The 24,499-nt window shown below is 45.7% G+C and overlaps 1 protein-coding gene across 1 annotated transcript in view; it reads right to left on the reverse strand.

Moving 5' to 3' along the window:
- The window catches only part of Map2k1 (mitogen-activated protein kinase kinase 1), a 73,012-nt gene that overhangs the window by 33,719 nt on the left and 14,794 nt on the right, over positions 1-24,499 (reverse strand). Inside the window, exon 2 of the mRNA XM_051156641.1 lies at positions 1,697-1,907. Within this exon, the coding sequence (XP_051012598.1) occupies positions 1,697-1,907 (211 nt within the window). The remainder of the gene's footprint in view (positions 1-1,696; positions 1,908-24,499) is intronic.

A 24,499-nucleotide genomic window follows, 5' to 3' on the forward strand; every position in this document is an offset into this window, starting at 1 on the left:
GACAGGGTTTCTCTGTGTAGCCTTGGCTGTCCTGGACTCACTTTGTAGTCCAGGCTGGCCTCGAACTACAGCCTCTGCCTCCCTGAGTGCTGGGATTAAAGGCGTGCGCCACCATTGCCCAGCTAAAAGTTATTATTGTTGTTGCTATTGTTAATTTATCTTAGTTTTTTAATGTGTGTACATAAAATGTATGTGTATGTGATAGTAAGTGTGTGAATAGGCACCCTCATGCAATGGAGCACATACGGACATCAGAGAGCAATCTCAGGTGTCTCTCTTTGCCTTCTATCTATTTGAGACAGTCTCTTTGTTTTGTTTTTATTTGTTGTTCTTATATTTATTTTATGTGTATGTGTATACTCCTGACTATGTGTATATGTACCATGTGTGTGCAGGATCCCCTGGAACTGGAGTTACAAACAGCTTTAAGCAGCCATGTAGGTGCTGGAACCAATCCAGATCCTCTGCAGAAACAGTAACTGCTTTTAACCACTGAGCCATCACTCCAGGCCCTGGTCTCTGTTTGCCTCCTCCATGTGCCAGGCTAGTTGGTCCAGGAGTTCCTAGCACACTAAGGAGACGCTGCGGTCACAGACACTCGCACTACAAACTGAGCTGTTACGTAGGGTCTGGTGATTCGAAATTGAGTATTCATATTTGAATAGCACGCTTCTAAACTCTTCCCCCTGAGCCAATTCCCAACCCCAAACAGGCCATTTTTAAAGCCAAAGTCTATTAATTCAGCGTTGAAGACCAATGCCCAGGCAGGTGTTAGCAGCAGAGAGTTATGCTAATCAGGAGTCAGCCAGGCTTCCAATCTGGGCTCCAAAAATGGTGATCAGGGAGCTCACCTATCTGGAGAACAAAGCTAAGTGGAGGCTTACTCCAAAATGACCTGAGGAGCTCAGAGGAAAATGTGGCCTTCGGACATTGTTCAGTCGGGCTGTGGGGTACAAAGGCATGCGGAGTTGAGGTAGGGTACCCTCAGTCAACCAAGCAGTTCCTCCTTGACTTCAGGAATCTGACAGGATTGCTTTAGCCAAAATCAGCTCAGCTGCTCCCTAATGTGTTCAACACTATCCCTTGTTCCAACCAGGAGAAAAGTGACAAATACATTTAATATTATTTAATAAGGTCAAGCCATAGACAGTAAGTATGCCATATGACAATTGATGAGTTGAAGCGGCTGACAGGAGATACAAGAGGCGGGTCCCAGAGATGGGCGCTGCTGGGAAAGCTAGAAGAAACCACACAATACAAACATGGAGAGAAGAATGAACTTGGTGAGCTAAAATCATGAAAGAATGCAGCCTCTCTACATAGGGCAACTGTGTTCAGAAAGACACCCAACGGCGGACGGGAAAGAGAAGCGACTCAAGACTGAGGCCGTGACACTCAGCGTTAGCCCACTAGTCAGGCACTTCTCTTGCAAGCAGCCCCTTCTAACATTTGACAAATATCTGTGGTGTCCTTCCCAGAGCACAGAAAGTGGAAGAGAGTTGATCAGTGCTATTCCCCAGACTAGGGATGGTGATTATCACACTGGCAGACCTTAGTATTTCTAGTAGTCGGCCAGACAGCAAGCTCACAATCAAACAGCACAACACACACACACACACACACACACACACACACACCTACCTCTTTCTTCCACCCATTCGCAGGCTACCAATTGATAATACAGTTATCAACTCACCTTCCTGGCCATAACTAGGCCAGATGGCTTGTGGGAGACCTTGAACACCACTCCGCCATTGCCGGCTCCCAGTTCACTGATCTTCTCGAAGTCGTCATCCTTCAGCTCTCCCACCTTCTGCTTCTGTGTCAGGAAGGCTTCCAGGCGCTTCCGCTGCTGCTCGTCGAGCTCCAACTCCTCCAGCTTCTTCTGCAAGGCCTCCAGGTTGGTCCTGCGCACGGGAGACCCAGTCAGCACAGACCCGCACACACAGCCCGCACTCGGCTCTGCAGTGCTCCCCGCTGCGGCCAAGCCCAGAGGGAACTTAAGAAAGGGGTTAATGGGGAAAGTTCTTCTCACCAAGGCTCTGACCCATTTCAGTCATCCCAAGGGCTTCACCACCAACCCTACTTTACTTCTCACAATGCAGCTTTCTCATTTGAAAAATGAGAACCCTGGATTTCTCTCAATATGCTAACGGTCTACAAGAAAAACCAATCAATCTACTAAAAGTAGAATACACCACCTAAAACTACTTTGAAATCCCAGTTTTAAAAGCCTCATTAGGACAACCAAGCCTGGTGGCACATGCCTGTAATCCCAGCACTAGGGAGGCAGAGGCAGGTGGATCTTTGTGAGTTCGAGGCCAGCCTGGTCTACAAGAGAGTCCAGGACAGCCAAGGCCGTTACACAGAGAAACCCTGTCTCAAAGAGACAAAACAAACAAAGCCAAAAACACAAACAAAAAAGCCTCACTAGGAGCTGAAACGATGGCTCTGAGTTTAAGAGCACTTACGCTCTTATAGAGGACAGGAATTCCGTCAGGCTGCTTACAGCCACCCGACTTCAGCTCCACGGGATCCACTGCCTTGGGGCCTGCACTCATGTGTACGTTCTCAAACAGACACACGGAAATACACATAATCTTTAAAAGCCTCACTAGTCAGGTGCAGTGGCCACTTGTAATCTCAGCACTCAGGAAGTTGAAGCGGGATGGTTTCAGGTTAGCTTAGGCTAGTCAACAAGACCCTACCTCAAAAACACCACAGTGAGTGCTAATTAATTTACACAATACACAAAATAAAATTCACTAAACCTTATCAACTGTAACCAAACCCACCTTTTTTTAGTTGGTTGGTTTTGGTTTTTTTGAGACAGGGTTTCTGTGTGGCTCTGGCTGTCCTAAACTCACTTTGTAGACTAGGCTGGCCCTGAACTCAGAGAGTGGGGAAAGTTCCTGCCTGTCTCTACCTCCCAAGTGCTAGGATTAAAGGTATGCACCACCATGCCCAGCTCAACCCTACTTTTAGTTGGACCACAGCAGTGGAAATCTTCAAGGAAGCAGACCAATCTTCCTTGAAGATTAGAGCAAATTCCATAGAATGGTACACCTAAAATTTTTACTGTGGAGGAGGTCAGAAGACAACCTCAGGCGTAGTAGGCCCTCCCTTCTCCTTGTGTAAGGCACAGCCTCTTGTTCTCATTGCACAGGCCAGGCTGTCTGCCCCACACCCTTCCAGTCTCCTGCTTCCACTGCCCACCTCACTCCAGAAGCCCTAGGTTTAGACACACACTAATGACTCCAGCTTTATGTGGGTTCTTGGGGATCTAGACTCAGCCCTCGGGCTTTGTGGTAAATACTGTTCCCCATGAGTTATCTATTCTGCACCCCGCCCCACCCCCACCCGCCCATCCTTTAAAGCAAGGTAAGGCCCTCTGAGAAAGAATCCACTTCCGATCTTTAAGACAGGGTCTCTCTTTCTAGTCTTAGCTGTCCTAGAATTTGTTATGTAGACCAGGCTGGCCTTGAACTCACAGAAATCCACCTGCCTTTGCCTCCCAAATACTAGGATTAAAAGAGTTCTTATGTAAACCAGAATACGAAATATCGTCCATGATTTCCAAGCTCTGACTGTGAGATAAGTGGAAATGTGGACACATGAAGAACAAGTCCAGTCCACGAATTTAGGACTTCCCTACTCCCCTAGCCTACTGCTCATCTAATCTGACAGCAAGTTGGCCTTACTGAGCATTTCATCAGCTTTTACCTGGTCTTTAAAGAAAGACATTTCATTTGCAGCTACATTTTATTGGTCTATCTGATGTAAACAACTGAGCTACCATGCCTCCAACTGTGCGAATGGCTTTGGGAACCAGCTATTCCACAAAAATCAAGTAGGCACGGCAGGAAGCAGCCACCACATGGCATGCCACAGATATCAGTGCTTCGTCTAGAGCACTGAAGAATGTTCAGTGAAGCCTGTTGGTGAATCACATGAGCTGGTAAAGAGATCACCCTGCTATGTTTCATCCCATTTCATTCCCCAGTCTAAACAAATGACACAAGTGACAAAACAGGACTTATTACACATCAGAATGCTGGTGTCCACCAAGATATGCCAGGCAAGTAAAACACAATCCTTCATCTTTCCTTCACAACCTCTCACCAAAGGCCAAGAAGACAGAGAAACAGACCTCAAGGGCTAGTCCAACATGGGGTAGGAGAAGCCACTAGATGATGTCATTGGCACTCCTCACTGAGTGACTCTGGAGAAAGGATCATGTCATAATCTAGAAGTGCACACCCTTCCATATTCACACATGGAACAGGGCTCTCAGAAGGTAATTAAGACGAATGGAGGTCATAAAAGAAAGATACTAGTCAAGTAGGTCTACTGACCCTCTTGCTCCCAGTACACTCAGTGAATTCTACACAGGCACACAAAGAGAAGGCTGCTTTCTTCAAACAAGGAAGAGGGCCATCCCCAGAATCATACTGTGCTGACGCCCTGACCTTGGACATCTAGCCTCAACAAGTATGACAAAATAAACACGCAAGGGCTCAGAGATTAAGAGCCTGCGGGCCTGCTGTTGTGGCTCACCCCTTTAATCCCAGCTGTCTGGAGGCTGTCTGTGAGTTTGAGACCAGTCTGGTCTACAAAAAAAAAAAAAAAAAGAGTCCAGACCAACCAGGGCTACACAGAGAAACCCTGTCTCAAAAACAAAAACAAAAACAAACAAAAAAAGAAAAGAGCACTGAGTGCTCTTCCAGAGGTCCTGAGGCAGAGCACTCTATACATACACACACACACACACACACACACACACACACACACACACACACACTACACACATACGTACTAAAAGCAATACTGTTAAAAAATAATAAATGTGCACTTAAGCCACCCAACAGCCTTTTGTTACAGTAAGGAGCTGGTTAATATTCGCATCCTGCTAAAATATTTAGTTAGTTTCCACAGAGCCCTAGTCCCAAGGTTATGAGACCTCAAGCACATGTAAGAGGTTAGGGGTGCACATGCCCTCACAAGTCTCTTCACAAAAAGATCCATAGTAGCCACATTTAGAGACCCATGTCAAACGCAGACAAACACCTTCCCCCAAACTTAGGTGCCTGGAAGACTTGTGGGGAGGGAGATAGATAGATAGATAGATAGATAGATAGATAGATAGATAGATATCCAAAAGCTACTGTGAAAAATAAATAGGCTAAGCCGGGCAGTGATAACGCACACCTTTAATCCCAGCACTCAGGAGGCAGAGGCAGGAAGATCACTGTGAATTCGAGGCCAGCCTGGTCTACAAAGTGAGTCCCGGATAGCCAGAGCTACACAGAGAAACCCTGTCTCAGAGAAAAAAACAAAAACAAAAAGAATAAATAAATAAATAGGCTAGGAGTAAGGATGTAGCTCAGCTAGTAGTGATTCACTAATATGCACAAGGCCCTGAGTCTGATCACCATATAAATTTGGCAGGACAGAGGATACTTACTATAACCCCAAGAGGCTGAGGCAGGAGGAGCCTGAGATCCAGGCAAGCTTGGACTACATAATACATAGAACATAGTACACAGTACATAGAACAGAAATTCCCCAACACACACACACACACCCCATGCACAAGGAGAGCTGGAAGAAAATGTGTTCTTTTCCTAGCATTGTACTATGTGCTTTACACCTGCGAAGTCATCTACAAATACCCTACCACTAGAACAGATCAAACAGATCACTAGAGCAAACTCAAGAACAGGCAGGTGGAGTAAATGAGCCAAGGCCACACAGCTATGAGCAGCTCAGACAAGATCCAAACCAGGAACAGAGAATTAACCTTAACCTAATGCCATACTTCAAAGGAGGCAACTTCCATCCCAGGGCTCAATGGCTTCTGAGGATAACACCCACACAAGGCCCTTCATCTCTGATACAAGTGCATCCCCCTGCGCAACAACCTCCTATTGGCCAGGAGCAACTCTGCCTCTCAACTAGTTCATGCCGGTAGAAACTTACACCCAGAAAGGGGGTGCTGACTCATCACTTGCCTAGCTCTGCATAAATAAACTATGATAGCTGTAATGGCAGATGTCTATAATCCCAGCACTCAGGAGACAGAGGCAGAAGGATTGCCACAAGTTTCAGGCTAGTTTGGGCTACACAGTGACACTCTGTCAAAAAAAAAAAAAGAAAAAAAAAAAGAAAAAAAAAAAAAAAAAAAAGGAAAAGGAAAGGAAAAAGAACAAAGAAGAGGGCCAGAGAGTAAAAGCACTTGTAATGCAAGCCTGGTGACCTAAGTTCTATTCCCAGAATGGATTTAAAAGAAAGAAGCTGGGCTGTGGTAGCACACACCTTTAATCCCAGTACTTGGTAAGCAGAAGCAGGCAGATCTCTGAGTTCAAGGCCAGCCTGGTCTACACAGCTGGTTTTGGGGAGCGGAGAGAAGATGGGAAGACAGGAGCAGAGTAAGTACAAGTTAAGTTAGAACCTTCCAGAAGAAACCAGGTCCATGGGTTCCTTCTTCTCCCCTCTCCTTTCTTGCCTCCATGCCCAGGATCTAATCCCTTCCTCACCAGCTAAAGAAAAGACTACTGATTTGTGCTTTCCAAGGTCCTAGTCTGCTGTGATGATCAGGTACGCTGAGGGGCCTAGGGGTTGGTGAGTAGGTGAGTAAGTGTTGTTAGATTAACGATCCAGTAGCACTTGACTAACAAGTGGGGCTCTGGACAAACCACTGTCAGGCCTCAGTTTCTCTTCTGTTCATTGTGAGCAATAGTTGCATGCATACCCCACCAAGGCAGTCAAACAGCAAGCTCATGAGAAGTTCTGAAATTCTAGCCCAACTCTAAATAATGGTAAGGCAACAGATACAGGAGAGTGGAAACAAGAAGGGAAACCAAGGCAGCAAAAGCAGCATCTGTTTCCTCCTTCCCTTTAAAAATTCTTAAAGTGCCATCCATTTGCCTACAAATTTCATGATTTGTTTTAATAGCTGAGTAGTATTCCAACTGTGTAAATGCACCACAGTTTCTTTACCCATTCTTTGGTTGAGGGACATCTAGGTTGTTTCCAGATTCTGGCTATTAGGAATAAGGCTGCTAGGAACATAGCTGAGAGAGTGTCCTTGTTGTGTGGTGGCACATTTTTCAGGTATATGCCCAGGAGTGGAACAGCTAGGTTTTGAGGTAGAACTATTCCCAATTTTCTGAGTAAGCACCAGATTTATTTCCAACGTGGTTGTGCAACCACTTTGCACTCCCACCAGCAATGGAGGAGTGTTCCCCTTTTTCCACATCCTCGCCAGCATGGCCTGTTACTTGAGTTCTTGATCTTAGCCATTCTGACCAGTGTAAGATGGAATCTCAGAGTCATTTTGATTTGTATTTCTCTGATGACTTAAAGGACATTGAACATTTCTTTAAGTGCTTTTCAGCCATTTGAGATTCCTCTGATAAGAATTCTGTTTAGTTCTGTACCTCATTATTTAATTGGGTTATTTTGTTTGGTGGTGTTTAATGTTTTGAGTTCCTTATATATTTTGGATATATATATATATATATATATATATATAGCCCTTTGTTGTGTAGGATTAGTGAAGATTTTTTTTCCCAATATGTAGACTGTCGCTTCATTCTTTTGACACTGTCCTTGGCCTTATAGAAGCTTTTAAGTTTCATGAGGTCCCATTTATTAATTGTTGATGCTAGAGCCTGAGCTGTTGGTGTTCTGTTCAGGAAGTTGTTTCCTGTACCAATAAGTTCAAGGCTCTTCCCACTTTCTCTTCTAATAGATTTCGTGTATCTGGTGTTATGTTGAAGTCTTTGATCCACTTGGACTTGGGTTTCATGCAGGGTGATAAATATGAATCGATTTGCATTTCTCTAAAAGTAGACATCCTGTTGGACCAGCAGCACTTGTTGAAGATGCTTTCTTTTCTCCATTGTACCGTTTTAGCTCCTTCATCAAAAATCAAATATCTCCAGGTATATGGACTTATCTCTGGGCCTTCGATTTGATTCCATTGATTAACTTGTCTATTTCTATGCCAGTACCATGCAGTGGATGGAACTAGAAAAGATCATCCTGTTCGGGCGTGGTGGTGCACACCTTTAATCCCAGCACTCGGTAGGCAGAGGCAGTTGGATTGCTGTGAGTTCAAGGCCAACCTGGTCTAAAAGGGGAGTCCAGGAAGCCAAGGCTACACAGAAAAACTCTGTCTCAGGTCTTCAGGTAAAGCAAACAAGAAGAGAGGTTCTCACTCCTGATCCACGTCACAAATCCACATCGCTCAGAGGACAATTTTTAACTAAAGTCAGCAAAAAATGACCCCAGAGATTTAAAAACAAAACTAGAGCTGCGCACACACACACACACACACACACACACACACACACACACACACACACACACACACACACACCCCTACCTCCCTCTCACCAGAGACCAGCTGTGATCCACTCAAACCCCCTCAGTTGCAGAAACAGCACAGTGAAACGTGAACTCTGCACCAGGGCTATCTAACAGTAAACACACACTCAGAGATACAAGAAGATTATGGGCTTGAAACGGCAATGCAGAGAAAACCAAGGGTTGTCACTTGACTCCCTGGAGACATCAGAGAGGCACAATGAAGGGACACTCCCTGGGTAAGAACGGCTCTACCCTCTCCCTCCCTCACCTGCAAAGCCTACTTATAATTTCATTGTCATACTGGGGGCTTTCAATTGTGGCTTAACAGCTTCAATTAAGCAGTAAAGGAGAAACCTTAAAGCCCACCACGCAGATTCACTCCTCATTTTACAGAGCAGGGTACTGGGTCCCAGAGAGGACAGGTCGGCAGGTCTTCAACTTCCAGAACTCTTCTTCTCTTCTTCTTAAAGTGTTGTCCTGTCTTCCCTTACTCCCCCAAGACAGGGTCTTACCTGTACCTCTGGCTGTCCTGGAACTCATTAAAGACCAGGCTGGCTTACAACTCACAGAGATCTGCCTGCCCCTGTCTCCTAAGTGCTCAGATTAAAGGTGTGTGCCACTATGACCAGTTTATTTTAAATATTTTTTGAGACAGTCTCAGGAAGCTCAGGTAGGCCCTGAACTCATTATGTAGATAGACAAGGGTGGCTTAGAATTGCTGATCTTCCTGCCTACACCTCCCAAATGCTAGAATTACAAACAAGCACGACCACGCCAGGCATACAACTTTCAAGACCTCATATGTCCCTCTGATGGCTACTAAATTTAGAAGCTAGCCTAAGGATTATAAGATGTGAAGTTATATGTTGTCTAGACAAAAAACTGGGGTTCTCAAGCTTCCAGACACAAACCACAGGTGCATGCCAGCACGGCCAGCTTGACGAGGCTTGGTGGCAGGCTTTGTCTTTGCCAAGAGAGTGCACTAACAAGAGGGCAGAGGAAAACAACCAATCAGTGTGCTGCAAAGGGGACATCTCACTAGAGAACCCAGGGAGCTATCCAGTTTCCCCTAGCCCATGGTATTTGGCAAGTAGAAACGATACTGCTGCAGGAAGCAGAAGACAGGGAGGGGAGAGGTACCCCTTCTGCGGCTTCCACCACTCTCTGCCTTTAAGGTCATGGGCAAGTCACTTTGCTGGTTTTCAGTTTCCACACCCATAGAGAAAAGGATATGGGGAGGAAGAAAATAGGGAAGGGAAAGTGTTTTGTGTATCTCTGAGCTCCAAGTGTGTCAATATCAATCAATACAACAGCAAGCAAAGGATGTCCAGAATAAGGCTGAGGGTCTTAAGCTGAGAGGCGGAAGAGCTCCAATGGAAGTAAGGAACAAAAAGACAAAGAAAAGCCAGGCACGGTAGCACGCACCTTTAATCCCAGCACTCAGGAGGCAGAGGCAGGTGTATCACTGTGAGTTCGAGGCCAGCCAGGTCTACAAAGCGAGTCCAGGACAGCCAAGACTACACCGAGAAACCCTATCTCAAAAAGGAAAAAAAAAAAGGAAGACAAAGACGAAGAGAAATAGAGCTATCAGTTTCCAGTCAAGCCATGGATGCCTAGGGACCGCAGGTTGGTAGGGCAAAGAGTAGTTAAGGCAGAAAAGGAGCTGGGCATGATGGTTTGAGGAGAAATGAATACATACGAATGAGCACTAGGAAGAAATAGGATTAATGAAACCAGTTATGGTGGGGCATATATTTACGCTCATATAACAAATAAATATATAACTTATTTAGATAATATACTTTTTATGCATACACTGAGTCATATGAGCATTACAAGAAACCCTGCTCGAAACCCTGCTGGAAGGCTTTTTCAGGGACACTGGAAAGGTGGCTCAGCAGTTAAGAGCTCTCTGTTCTTAGAGGACTAGAAGCCCTTTTCGGGCCATTCATGGCCCTCACAAATCTGTTGTTGTTTTAATTATTTTATTGTATGTATATGAACGATATTTTGCCTGAATGTATGCATGTGCAACACATGCATGCCCAGTGCCCAAAGCTTTCCCTGAGGCCCACAGAAGGCCCAGGTCAGAAATGGTTTTATGTAACCAAAATCTACTACTCTTGTAGAGATAAGAGATTTGAGTTGAACTAACGAATTGGACTAAGAAGATAAATAAAATCTAGATAACAAAAAGAAAGGGAATCCAGGTGTAGTACTTCACACTATAATCCTAGGAGGCCAAGGTCAATGGTCACCAAGAATTTCAGGCCAACCTGGGTTACAGAGTTAAAAAAAACCCTGTGGTAGGAGTAGTGAAAGGGTACTTACTAGCACAAGTTCTTCTACAAGACAGAGACAACGAACAAAATTAAGATAATAGGCTGGGAAGGGTGACACACGCATTTATCCTAGCACTCAGCATACAGAAGCTCTATGAATTTAAGGTTGGCTGGTCTACATAGCAGGCCAACCAGAGCGACAAAGTGTTTACAAGAAGGAAAAAAGTTATTAAGATATAATAATCAATGAGTAAGTATTGGAAAAACTGTGCTTAAAAGAAAACATATCAACTGAGCAGTGGTGGCCCACTCCTTTAGTCCCAACACTTGGGAGACAGAGACAGGTAAATCTCTGTGAGCTCAAGGTCAGCCTGGTCTATAGAGCAATTCAGAGATAACTAAAGCAGAGAAGCCCTGTCTTGAAAATCCGAAAGAAAAAATATCAGATGTTTATCTTCCTTTGAAATCAGGTAGCTTCCAAGCCAATAAACATACCTTTAAAGAAGCCAAGAAAACAGATTTAATTAAAAAGAAGTAACAAGGAGTCAAATTCCTAAACAAAGATGACAAAAATTTCCCCTTGGGAATCCAGCAGGATTCTGCAATCATACAATTACCTTCCCACACATGTTTTTTCAAACAGTCACACTAAGACACACACGCACACACACACCACCTACTCCCATACGCAGGCTGATCCTGAATGCTGACCAACATCCTGATCAGAGGGTGGTGTCGTGCTGCTGCTTGAAGACAGTAACAGCCCAGGGTTCCTTCCAACGCTACCTTGGTGGACAAAACTAACCCCAGTAAAACAATTCCTAACGGAGCAATCTTCTATAGAAGTACAGAAAGGAATTAACATTTTTGCAGGAGGGGAAGGAAGCAGATCAAACGATGAAGGGCAAGAAGAGACAGGAGAATCTGATAAAAATGTGAAATTTAGACACAGGGACAAGCCTCTCAAATGCTAGGGTGGGCATGCCTTTTAACTCATGTGATGGAGCCCTTCCACAGTAGGGTCTGGAACACCAAATTTTAACTTTTCCTCCAAACCATGAGAAAAGCTCCTGCTTTCAGGCAAAACGCCCCTGGTTCATCCTTGACACTAGGTACTTCCCTATTAGTGACTTATTCCCAAAGGTCCTGTAAAATGTGAGGAGGACCTCCCCGGCTGACAGGAGGAGGACCGCTGCTGCGATGGACAAGGCTCAGTGGTAGAAGCAGGAGGCAGGAACAATAGTGGAGCCCACAGAGGAGCAGAACCAGCAGTGTGTGATAAAGGGGAGCCAGGAAGGCCCCAGAATGCTGAAAGGGAAGAAGCCAAAAGCAACCCACATGAAACAGCCAATGAACTCAGCATCTTCTCCAGAGAGGCACATGAACTTGGCAATCTGGTGACTCCCAGGAGGCTTCAGTGATTGGTTTGTTTCTGTTTTTGTTTTTTTTGTTTTTTTTTGTTTTTTTTTTGTGACAGGGTCTCTCTGTGTAGCCTTGGCTGTCCTTGACTCACTTTGTAGACCAGGCTGGCCTCGAACTCACAGAGATCCACCTGCTTCTACCTCCAGAGTGCTAGGACTAAAGGTGTGCGCCACCACGCCCAGCTTCAGTGATTGGTTTTTATGTGGGTTTTTAAAACACTAGTATTAGAGTAGCTTGGAATCTGCCCAGGACAGTGCTTACAGTTTAGGAGTAACTCATAGTCTCTCTGTGTCAGTCACTGGGGGACTAGCTGGTTAAAGAAAACTGTTGCCATAATATTTTACTGTATTAATTAATAGAGAAAGAATAATTATTCTATACCCTTCTCCCAGCCTAAAGCACACACAAAAAGAGTCACAATTATCAACCCTTAGAACAAATCCCCTCTGGGAAATAGTCTAACTTAGCTCACTCTCTATCAGGACCAGCAGTCCAAATGTGATCGCTTAAATACTAGATTTCTCCAACTGAAGATGGAAAACTAGTCAGGCCTCCAAGTTAACAGCAGCCAGCCTGATAGAGTCAAATCTACTTGGAAGAAGTAAGACTTGGCACCCAGAAAACTTATTAAAATCAAACTGGCAAGGTGGGGTGGTGGCATATGCCTTCAACCCCAGCACTTTGGGGGGAGGGGCGGTTAAGCCTAAATTTAAGGCCCACCTAGTCTAAATCTTGAGTTCAAGGACAGTTCAAGGGCTAGGCAGAAACACCATGCCTCAATCCCACCCCACCCCCAAAATCAAACTGTTGGTGGCACAGGGCTTTAATCCCAGCATTCAGGAGGCAGAGGCAACTGTGAAGTAACTGTGAAAATGGAAACTTCCAGACTGCTCTGATACAGAGGAAGACATGAAACGGGAAATGTGAGTGGACCTCTAGTAACATCCAGCTATACCTACAGCCAAAGGCCACACAGATTTCCTATGGAACATACATGGCAGGACCTAGTGTAAAAGCTGGGAAAGGGGGCAGGGGAAGACCATTTGGTCCCTACCCTCCCAAGGCAATTTTCTGTGTGCAATGGATGTATAAGAGACAGGAAGACAGGCAAAGAGATAAACAACAGCTAAGTAAGGCAGGTAGTAAGCAAACAGGCAGGGGAAAGCATTTTGTCAGCCAAACATGGAAAAGGGTACTAACTAACAAGCCCAGCAACAGCTCTACTTCATAAGGTGAGTCAAACACAGAAAGTGAGGTGGGCACAGAGGAATATAGGAGCATCTAAAATGAAGAAAGGAAAGCAAAGGTCAGGAATGGTAGTTTCTAAGTTAGTCTTAAAGGACATAGAAAGGAAAAGGTTAGTCTTGGCCATCTGCATCTGCATGCTTCAAATAACCAAAAAACAACTGCACTCAGAGAGTCAAGAGTGGAGGTGAGTCAGACCACTAAGGACACAGTATACCATGGTAAAGAATAGGAGAAGGTAAGACTGTGTGCTTCTAGAATCTTACTAAGCATATAAATAAATAAATAAATAAATAAATAAATAACTTCCCTCAGAGAACTACTGCTAAGTGTTGAGTATATATTCTTCCAGATTCCTTGTGCTGGCTAGTTTTTTTGTCAACTTGACAAGCTGGAATCATCTGAGAAGAGGTAACCTCAACTGAGAAAATGACTCCATAAGATCCAGCTTTCTGTGGAGAGCCCTTTGGGAGTCAGAAGAGCCTTTCCCAGGGGCCGCCTAAGACCATCAGAAAACACCAAGATTTACATTACAATTCATAAAAGTAGCAAAATTAGCTATGAAGTAGCAACAAAAATAATGTTATGGCTGCAGGGTCACCACAACAACATAAGGAACAGTATTAAAGAGTTGCAACATGCTGAGTGTGGTGGCCCATGCCCTAATCCCAGCACTTGGGAGGCAGAGGCAGGCGGATCTCTGTGAGTTCGAGGCCAGCCTGGTCTACAAAGTCAGTCCCGGAAAGCCAGGGCTACATGGAGAAACCCTGTCTCAAAACAAAACAAGAGTCGCAACATTAGGAAGGTTGTTAACAACTGCTGTAGGGAAGTAGGGAATTTTCTTAATTAGTGATCAATGTGGGGAGAGCCAAGCCCATTGTGGGTGGTGTCACTCCTAGGCTATAAGACAACAGGCTGATGGGCAGCACTGCAGAGCTGTGGCATAGGTGAGGGTGAGCCACCCCTGGGGTGTTGAGTGCGGGAGAGGGGGACAAGCAGTGGCGTGGGCTCAGGAGAAATGGCTCTGGCCCTAGCCTGGGCAGTACAGTAGAGCCAGCCCTGAGTGATCCTGGGAGAGCTGGCCCTGCTCCGTCACCTGGGTAGTATGGAGAGCTGGCCCCATGGGCATGTGATCGGATGAGCTGGTCCTGCCCATCTCCAGATGCAGCACTCAGGAGAGCCGGCCCAGGTGGCATGAGCATGGATGAGTTGCCAGGCTGACCAACTCAACGATCATCCAGGCCTACTAGATGCAGGCCCACCCCAACATCTACCTCATTTATGAACTGAATGCATGAAGGGGCTGGCCCTCCAGAACCTATGCTGCAAGATCTCCACAACACAGAGCAACACAGGATATCCCAAGAGGGGTCCCAGGACTGACAGTGTAGCAGAAACTAGAGGCCACGAACCAGACCAATGACTCACTGTAATGATCATCTGCAAGAAAAGCTGTTTGTACAAAAGGAAATACTGTGTGACAATACTGTGCCACACCACAACTTCCATGGGGATTGTTTATTTTCTTTTGAGAAGAGCTTGCAAGGGCAGAAGGCAGATACAAAAAACTGGGGAGATGAGTGGGACTAGGGTGCATGATGTGGAATTCACAACAAATCAATAGGAAGGAAGGAAGGAAGGAAGGAAGGAAGGAAGGAGCAGGCAGGCAGGCAGGCAGGCAGACCGAGCAACTCCTGAGGAGCAATCCAGTGAGCAGCACCCCTCATGGTTTCTGCATCACCTTCTGCTTCCAGATTGCTGCCCTACTTGAGTTCCTGTCCCACTTCCCTCAGTGAAGAGCCTAGAAATGTAAGCAACATAAACCCTCTCCTCTGTAAATTGCTTTTGGTCATGACTTTTCATCACAGCAGCAGAAACTGTAACTAAGACACTCCTCCTAAGTACATTTCTATTGGGTTTGGTTTTTGGTTTTTGAAGACAGAGTTTCTCTGAGTAGCCTTGGCTGTCCTGGACTCCCTTTGTAGACCAGGCTGGCCTTGAACTCACAGCGATCCGCCTGCCTCTACCTCCCAAGTGCTGGGATTAAAGGCGTGTGCCACAACACCTGGCTTGTTTTTGCTTTTAAAGGTGGCCTCAAATTTCCTATTTATGCAAAAGACCTTGAATTCTTTTTGGTGTTGTTGGCAGTAATAGTTTATTTTCTCCCCACACCCAAAAGACCAACTGCAGCCAAATAAAGTGAACCTAACTTCATGATTTTATATATATAGTTAAATCAGCTTTGAACTGGATCACGAGCCCTTTCTAACTCCCAGTCCAAGCAGCCTGCATCTTAACAGGCAGCACTCTCTTCGCTCACTGCGACACTCAAGCTGCAGCACAATCTCCTCTGTAGCTTTAGCCTTTTCCAGAAAGTGGGCTTAGTTTGCCTACCACAGCCACCCTGCTTCCTGTCCTGACACACAGAGGCTCCTCACCCTTCCCGTACGGTGTCACCTGGTGGGGCTGGTGCTTGCTACTTTTCTTGCAAAAAATTCTAGTGAGTTTAAAGAACATTCAGTATGGGGCTGGAGAGATGGCTCAGCAGTTAAGAGCACCGGCTGCTCTTCCAGAGGACCTGGGGTTTAATTCCCAGCACCCACATGGCAGCTCACAACTGTCTGTAACTCAGTTCCAATGGATCTGACACCCTCACACAGACACTTGCATAGGCCAAAAACCAAATGTACATTTTTAAAAATTTAAAGGACCCTGACCCACAAAGTCCTGGAATTAGAGATGTGCACCACCACACCTAGCTATAGCATGTTTTATACATGAGGTTATAATATACATTTTATTCTTCAATAAGAAACTGGTTGTGGTGGTTGTTGTTGCTGCACTTTGGTTGTTTTGTTTGAGATAGTCTCACTCGGTACCCTAGGCTGGCTTACCATGGAGCCCACACTGGCCTCAGACTCACGGCAATCATTCAGCCTCCAGGGCACTGGGACAATAGAACTTCTTAAGTGAAATGAGTTTTGTATTGCGGGTCGGGGTCTAACAGAAAGCAGCATGAAGCTTGCAGAGCAGAGGACTTAGTGACAAGGAAAGCAGAGAGCACAGTACCCAGTGGACAGTGACAATGATATCAGACATACCAAAGTCAGGTGGCACAACTGTGTGACCATCTGGAAAGAAAAAAAAGGATAACAGTGATACTAGAAGGCCGGGCGTGGTGGCGCATGCCTTTAATCCCAGCACTCGGGAGGCAGAGGCAGGCGGATCGCTGTGAGTTCGAGGCCAGCCTGGTCTACAAAGCGAGTCCATGATGGCCAAGGCTACACAGAGAAACCCTGTCTCGAAAAAAAAAAAAAAAAAAAAAAAAAAAAAAAAAAAAAAAAAACAGTGATACTAGATTTCTGCCAAATGAGAGAAGGAGACAGCTTTGTGGTAGGGGGTTGTTGAATAACGAACAACTTGGCTGGACGTTGTCCTCTGTGGGAGGCAGCCTGTAAATCCATGAAATTCCTTAGTAATCATTAGGGCATACTATTCTTCATGGCATGCCCTAATGATTTCTGCTGAGGTGACTCTGGGTGGGTCCCTAGACAGTCTACTGAAGAGATAAAAAGGAGAAGAGTTGGCCATAGCAGAAAGACCAAGCATGCAACTAGTGAACTGGGCTTTGAAACAAGTCTCATCAGCAAACTTCGCAGAGAATGCAGGAGGCTGGAGACTGAATATGACCACAGGGTCAGCGATTAAGCTTACCCTGCAAAGAACCCCGGACACTAAGACTCGGGTATATCAGGGTAGGCAACACTCTGGGCATACTGCACATCAGTGTGCTGAAGAGCGATGCGCCTGTGGACACAAGGAGAGGACACCAGCAGCTGCACTTTCTGCAGCTCTCCCAGGCATCACTCTGTGTCTCTGCTTCTGGATGACCTTGGTTATTATACTTTCCACGTAATAAAGTTGTGATCAGAAGAGCAATCAGTACTTTCTGGCATTCTATAATTACTCTAGCAAATTCTGGAACCCCAGAAAGTAACGAGAACCCCGAATTGGTAGCCACTTCATCAGAAGTGCAAGTAGCCTGGTAACTCCCAAGCTTCCAGCCAGAGTCTAAAATAAGAGCAGTCTTGAAAAAGACTGTGCCCTAACAGTCAAGTGCGACCTAAATCCCTATAGTTAGTCTCCAAAGTTACCATAGGGACAAGAGGATTCTGAATCTACTACTGGGAGCAGCTGAGATCTGCAGGCTTACAAGGAGAGTGACATACTATGTGCCTAACAAAGTAGGCCAGGAATTTGTAACAAGGCCTGAGGCAAACGATGAAAGAGGAAGGCAGAGAGGGTAAAGGTCAACTCTGCGGGCAGCTGGGCAGCTGGGCAGCTGGAACACCAGCTCTCTGGCAGTAAGCAGAAGGACAACCCTGCCCTGGGCATAGGGGCTGCTCTGACTGAGTATGTGCAGAGAACGGGTAGGACTGTGCTGAGCAAATACGGAGGCACATGTTTTGGAGAGGTGATTTTTCACCTGGTCCAGCTTCTTGGAGTCTAAATTACAACTTACATAGATGGTCTGAGGCAAATAAAAGACCTAGCGTGGTGGCACACGCCTTTAGTCCCAGCACTCGGGAGGCAGAGGCAGGCGGATCTACTGGTCTACACAGTGAAGTCCAAACCAGTCAGGGCTACACAGAGAAACCCTCTTTTGAAAAACAAAACAAAAAAAGAAGATGAACCAATAGGGAGGAGAGAATGCACCAGTGACTGAGATTACAAAGCAAACGACAACAGTCCACAGCATCACATTAGCTGTGGGAAGGTTAGGCAACTCCAAAATTAGCACGGCTTGTGTTCTCAGGACCTTGGTCACTTTGGGTCAAAATCCTACAGGGTCTGCTTAGTTCAGAGAAGAACCACACTCTTAGAGCAGAGATGAGAAGACCTGTGCTCTGAGCTCTTCCTCTGCTTCTCCACTTCCTCTTCTTCCAAAGGAGCAGGGCTCCCATTTACCCACTGGCTCACCACATCCTGCCTCCCCTTACTTCCTGGGAGACGCCTGACTATTCTGAGAGGAGCAGTAAGTCTCTCAGGCCTTATAAATGTTGAATTGCCACATGATAAAATGATGAATAAGCAAGGTAAGAAAACCAGTCCAGCCAGGCACGGTAGTGCACGCCTTTAATCCCAGCACTCAAGAGACAGAGCAGGTAGATCACCGTGAGTTCAAAGCTAGCATGGTCTACAAAAGTGAGTACAGGACAGCCAGGACTGTTACACAGAGAAACCCTGTCTCAAAAAAGAAAAGAAAAGAAAAAAGAAAGAAAGAAAGAGAAAAGAAAACAGCAAAATTATTAGAGCAGTGTTGTTTTGTTTTTGAGATAGGGCTTGCTATGTATATAGCCCAGGCTGGCCTAATACTCTCAAGCCATCTGCCTCAGCTTCCTGAATGCTGGGATTACAAGACTACATCCCACCAAAGTTGGTTAGAGGAAGTTTGGGGGGTTTTGTGGTTGTTGTTGCTTTGTTTGGGGGTGATTTTTTTGTTTGGTTGGTTTTGGTTTTTCCAAGACAGGGTTTCTTTGTGTGGCCTTGGCTGTCCTGGAACTAGCTCTTTAAACCAGAACTCACAGAGATTCACCTGCCACTGCTTCTGCCTCCCAAATGCTGGGATTAAACACCACCCAGTTTAAGAGGAAGTCTTTTAAATCAAGAAATCTAGATCTGGGCATGGTAGCTTACATCTGTACTTCAAATATTCAAGGAGCTAAGGCAGCAGAGCTGGCATAAGCTGAAGACCAACCTGGGCTACATAGCTGAATTCCAGACCAGCCAAGAATACAGTGAGGCCCTGTCAATAATAACAACAATGATAATTAAACGGTAAAAACTATAGTTAGGCAGTGGTAGCACACAACTTTAATCCCAGCACTGAGAGACAGAAGCAGGTAAATCTCTTGAGTTCCAAGCCAGCCCGGTCTACAGAATGAGTTCCAGAACAGCCAGAGCTACACAGAGAAATCCTGTCCCAAAAAAACAAACCAAACCAAACCAAACAAACAAAAAAACAATACAGGAAATTAATTCACTCAGGGCCGGGGACTTTAGTAATGAAAAAAGACCTACCTTTACTCATTTTTAACTGAATACATCCTAGAGCTTCTCCCTTTTTAAGAAGGGCAGGCAGGGGGCCAGAAAGGAAACCAGGAGCCCCGGGTCTCAGTTCACATCTTCACCAAGTCCTAGCCTCTCTGGCCTCCACCTCTTCAAGCTGGTACACAGGAAGAAGCAGAAACTTTGTGTTTTCATCTCTAATATCTTTTTGTTGTTGTTGTTGTTCTTTTGGAGACAGACTCTCTGTGTAGCCTTGGCTGTCCTAGACTCACTTTGTACACCAGGCTGGCCTCGAACCCAGTGCCTCCCGAGTGCTCCCGGCTCATCTCTAACATCTTAAAGGCAAATGTTAATACTCAGGTGAGACAGAATTAAAGGTTTTAAGGAGAAAAAGAGCATTAATTTAATTCTGGACCCAGAAAGTTGCCTGGCTCAGGGAGGTAACCTTATCAGCCTAGCTTTATTAAGGGGTAGGAGGCTTCGGGGTGGGAACCGCAGCCACCTACATGAGCTCCAGCTGTTCCTAAGCGAACACTGCTGAGCTGTCATCTATCCAGAGTGTTAAGCAACTTACCAGCATGAAATCACATTACCAAAACTGTGTTGTTGCAAAAACATAACTTTCCTTCAACTGTGATTTGCAGAGAGGGTGCAGAGCTGAGAATACTGTGTCTGTGGCCATCTGTCCTATCCTAGTCCCTAGAGAGGCGTGAGGGGGAGTGTGAAAAGCCACCAGGTGCCATGTAAATTCAGCCACCAATGTCACATATCCATCAAGATCCCGGCGCTCACAGGCTGCTAGGATAGCAGGAAGCTGGCATTCTAAATAGGCTTGCCAATCCATCCAAGCCTCTCAAGCCTTCCCTGAGTCTCCCTCCATGTCAGGCGCAGGACTGAGGACATGACATAAACAGTGTAATGTCGCCACCAGTAGTACATGCTTGCTAAATGTTTCCTCTGGGCCGGGAAGGGGCTGTCTGCTGAAGAGCAGGAAAGAGAACCACAGGCCATCTCAAAAGCCTGTGTGACACAAGTCCTGCCACAGGAAACTGCTTCCCTGTCCATCAAGTAGAGAGTGCACATCTCATGCCATAGGATTCCAGGAGAGTGACCACACTGAACCTAACAGCACAAATGCTATATAAGCCAAAAATAACCAGCCACCAATAAAGTCAAAGTTGGACTGCACAGAAACTACCAGAGCCGTGCCCTCTAACCACTATAGTCTACAGCCCTATCTTTATTCCATGTCAACTCTTGTTTAGTCAACAGCACATCTTCTAAATCAGACCTCAAGTGTTTCAGTTGACTCTGAAAAGTCCCCAAAGACCCAAGTGTGAAAAGTGTAGCCTTCACCCTGTGGTACTACTGGGAAGTGATGGGAGAGGGAGGAAGCTAGGTCCTAACCCATGTCATGGGAGGTATGCACAGGGGTCCTGTCTGTCAGACCCCATTCTCTTCCTTTTCTCTTTTGTTTTCTTATAACGAATGGGGCAATTTTACTCTGCCATGTGCTGCCATCACAATGTACTGCCTCACCAAGGTCCAAAACAATGGCAGCAGTCGATGGCCTGGAACCTCAACATCATAAGCCTCCCTCCTCCAGCCCTCCTTCCTTCTCTGTCTTTTCCTTTTCTCTTGTTGTGGGAGGAGGGAACCAGGTCTTACTATATAGGCTGGGTGGACCTCAATCTCTCAATTCTTCTGACTATACTTTCTTTCTTCTTTTTTTTCCAAGACAGGCTTTCCTTGTGTAGCCTTGGATGTCCTGGACATGCTCTGTAGGCTCACAGCAATCCGCATGCCTCTGCTTCCCGAGTACTGGGATTATAGGCTGACTACATTTTCTGAATACCCACTCTCCTTTTTTTCTTTTCTTTCTTTTCTTTTCTTTTTTAAGATTTGTTTATTATATATACAGTGCTCTGTCTGCACGTACACCTGCATGCTAAAAGAGAGTGTCAGATCACATTATAGATGGTTGTGAGCCACCATGTGGTTGCTGGGAATTGAACTCAGGACCTCTATACAGTCAGTGCTCTTAACCTCTGAGCCATCTCTCCAGCCCTCCTTTTTTTATTTATGGGCTGATCTCTCAGAATTTTGTTATGGTGAAGGAAGTTGACACAGACAATAGGGAATATGTTATGCATCGAAGGTGAAGAAGACAGGCCTGCCCTGGCTCAGCAGGTGAAGATGCTTGCTGCCAAGCGTGACCATCGGAGTCCCACCCCTAGAATCCATATGGTAGAGGGAAAGGCCAAATCTTCCTCTGACCAAACACACACTGTGGATCACATGAACACACACACACACAGGCACACATAGAGACACACCACATAAACTTTGTTTTGTTTTTTTCAGATTTATTTATTTATGTGTACAGTGTTTTGCCTGTATGTATGCCTGCACGCCAGGAGAGGGCACCAGATCTCATTATAGATGGTTGTGAGACACCTTGTGGTTGCTGGGAATTGAACTCAGGACCTCTGGAAGTGCAGTCAGTGTTCTTAACCTCTGAGCGGTCTCTATAGCTCTGTTTTTTTGGTTTTGGTTTTGGTTTTTTTAAGATGATGATCCAGAGTCAATGAGATGGCTCAGTAGGTAAAAGCACTTGTCTGACAAGCATAATGACCTGAGCTCAATCCTCAGAACCCACAAAAAGCTGGATGCAATAGCTCGTAGTATCTGTAATCTCAGACTCCTATCGTGAGATGGGAGGCAGAAGCAAGAACATTTCCCAGAAGTTCGTGGGCCAGCTAGCCTGGAGTACACAGATGGACTCCCAAGAGCTGCCCCCGACCTCCAATGCAGACTGTGAAGTGCAAGCCCACATTCACACACGTCACGTCACAAGCCCAGACTTCCCCAAGTCAAAGCAAACGGGATGGACGGAAGTGTGGTGGACTGTGTAGATGATCACTGCCTGGAGCGCAGCCAAAGAAAGCTCTGTGATGGACCTACTGACGAGGTGACCTACAGGTTACTATGACATAGATTTGGGTTCCACCATTCACTGAGGACTCAAAGGGACTCCCCAGTGAGGAAGAATTCAGGAAAGATGTTTAGATGAACCTTACATTAATCTCCAACACCTGGCTTCAGTTACTGGAATGTCATTTCCCTGTTCACAAAGGCCAGTAATTGCACCTCCCCACCCAGACATGCACGCGCGCGCACACGCGCACACACACACACACACACACACACACACACACACAACCCAGGAAATCCTCCTTAAACTGTAAGAAAAAAGCTGAGCTGCCTGGTGGTGCTGGACAGGCAGATGGCCAGCTAGCAAGGCCGGGAGGAGTCTATATTAGGACGCACTAGGCACCTTTCACAGACTCCTGTTTCACTGAAAATAATTCTTCTGCTTCCTGCACATCACAAGAAATTGCAAGTATGTCCGGTGTTCGCTATTCCAAGTCCCTGTGGATAAAGAACAGCTGAAGCATCCCAGCACCGAGGCTCTCTGGAAAGTGAGTTTTCTCTCAGCTCACCTGAAAGAGAGTAAAGCCTCAGGGCTGGGCCCCTAGTCCTGCCCATTACCATCAGTCCTGATAGGACGCTGCCTATAACACAAGAGTCAAGGAAGCCTTTCTGTTGGAAAAATGTTTTTTTGTTTTTGTTTTTGTTTTTGTTTTTAATTAATTTATTTTTATTTTATATGCATGTATATCTCTGTGAGGGTGTTAGATCTTGGAGTTACAGACAGTTGTTAGCTGTCATGTGGGTGCTGGGATGTGAACCTGGGTCCTCTGGAAGAACAGTCAGTGCTCTTAGCCACTGAGCCATCTCTCCAGCCCCCTGGAAAAATGTTTTAATAGCCATTTTACAGATGGGAAAACAGACCCAAGGGTGTGAAAGCACGTGTGTAAGACCACAAGGACAGCAAGAAGCAGAATCAATTCAGACTGCAGTTGGCTGGAGCCAAACCTTTCTGCTGTGCAGCACCAGCGGAGGCTGTGCCTCTCAGAAGACAGATTCAAAGTAGCACGCCAATTTCCTCTAACCTTTCTTTCTAGACTCAGATTCTTTCTCTGCCAAACAACAGGACAACAAAAAGGCATCTCTAAAGTTCCTTCCAAGAATTAGAAAAAATTTTTTTCTGAGACAGAGTTTCTCTGTGTAGCCTTGGCTATCCTGGATCCGCTTTGTAGACCAAGCTGGCCTCGAACTCACAGTGATCCTCTTGCCTCTGCCTCTGAATGCTAGGATTAAAGCCATGTGCCCCCACACCCTGCTCAAGAATAAAATTTAATCTACCTACTTGGAATTTAAAAGTGTGCTGATCTACATCCTAAGAGACAAAGCCATTGCCGTCCCCACCACTCCACAAAGAAGCTGCCTGGGCACAGGACAGTCAGGTGTTAAGTTAACAGCTATGGCAGAGAAGGAGCTCAAAGCCCTCATTTTACGTACAGCACCTCCACTCCAAAGCCCCGAGACCAAAAAATTAAAGAGGCTGAAGATTTTTAGACCCCTCTGAAAAAATGGTTCATCTCTGGATTCAGATGAACCACAGACTAGACATTTCATCCCTAATCCTCTTAGGATACTGGACTTAGCACTGAACAGCCTGCATCCACATGAGCACCACCAAGCAAAGCATGGCATCCGCCTCAGACCATCTTGCAGTGGAGCCTACTGACCAAAATTCTCAGCCCATGTCAACTTTCTAGAAATTAGACAAACCAGACTTCACAAAACAATAGCCCTCTGGGTACTCTGCTCCCCAGCCACGTCATCTGGCCAGATGTCAGAGCTCTTAGAGATTCCTGCTAGCTGTTCTCACCATCCCTAGCGTCCTTTCTCTTCCTGTCTTTGCACTCCAGGAAGATACTTTTCTGGATACTTTCCATTATTCCAATGTCTCCACGCTAATCACTATGAACATATTCATACATTGGGTGTTAACATTTAAGGAGAAACACAAAACTTTAACTTCTCAGTTTCTAAAAGGCAATTTTCTAAACCCTGAGTCTGTTAATTACACTGGTGTCCTAAAAATATTATCTCAGTACAATGCCTCTGTTTTACTCCCACACGCCCATCCCCCAAATGCACACACATACACTTCAGCTTGCCATTTAGACACTCGAGAG

This window comes from Acomys russatus, chromosome 14 (genome assembly GCF_903995435.1).
Source record: "Acomys russatus chromosome 14, mAcoRus1.1, whole genome shotgun sequence".
Lineage (NCBI taxonomy): Eukaryota > Metazoa > Chordata > Mammalia > Rodentia > Muridae > Acomys > Acomys russatus.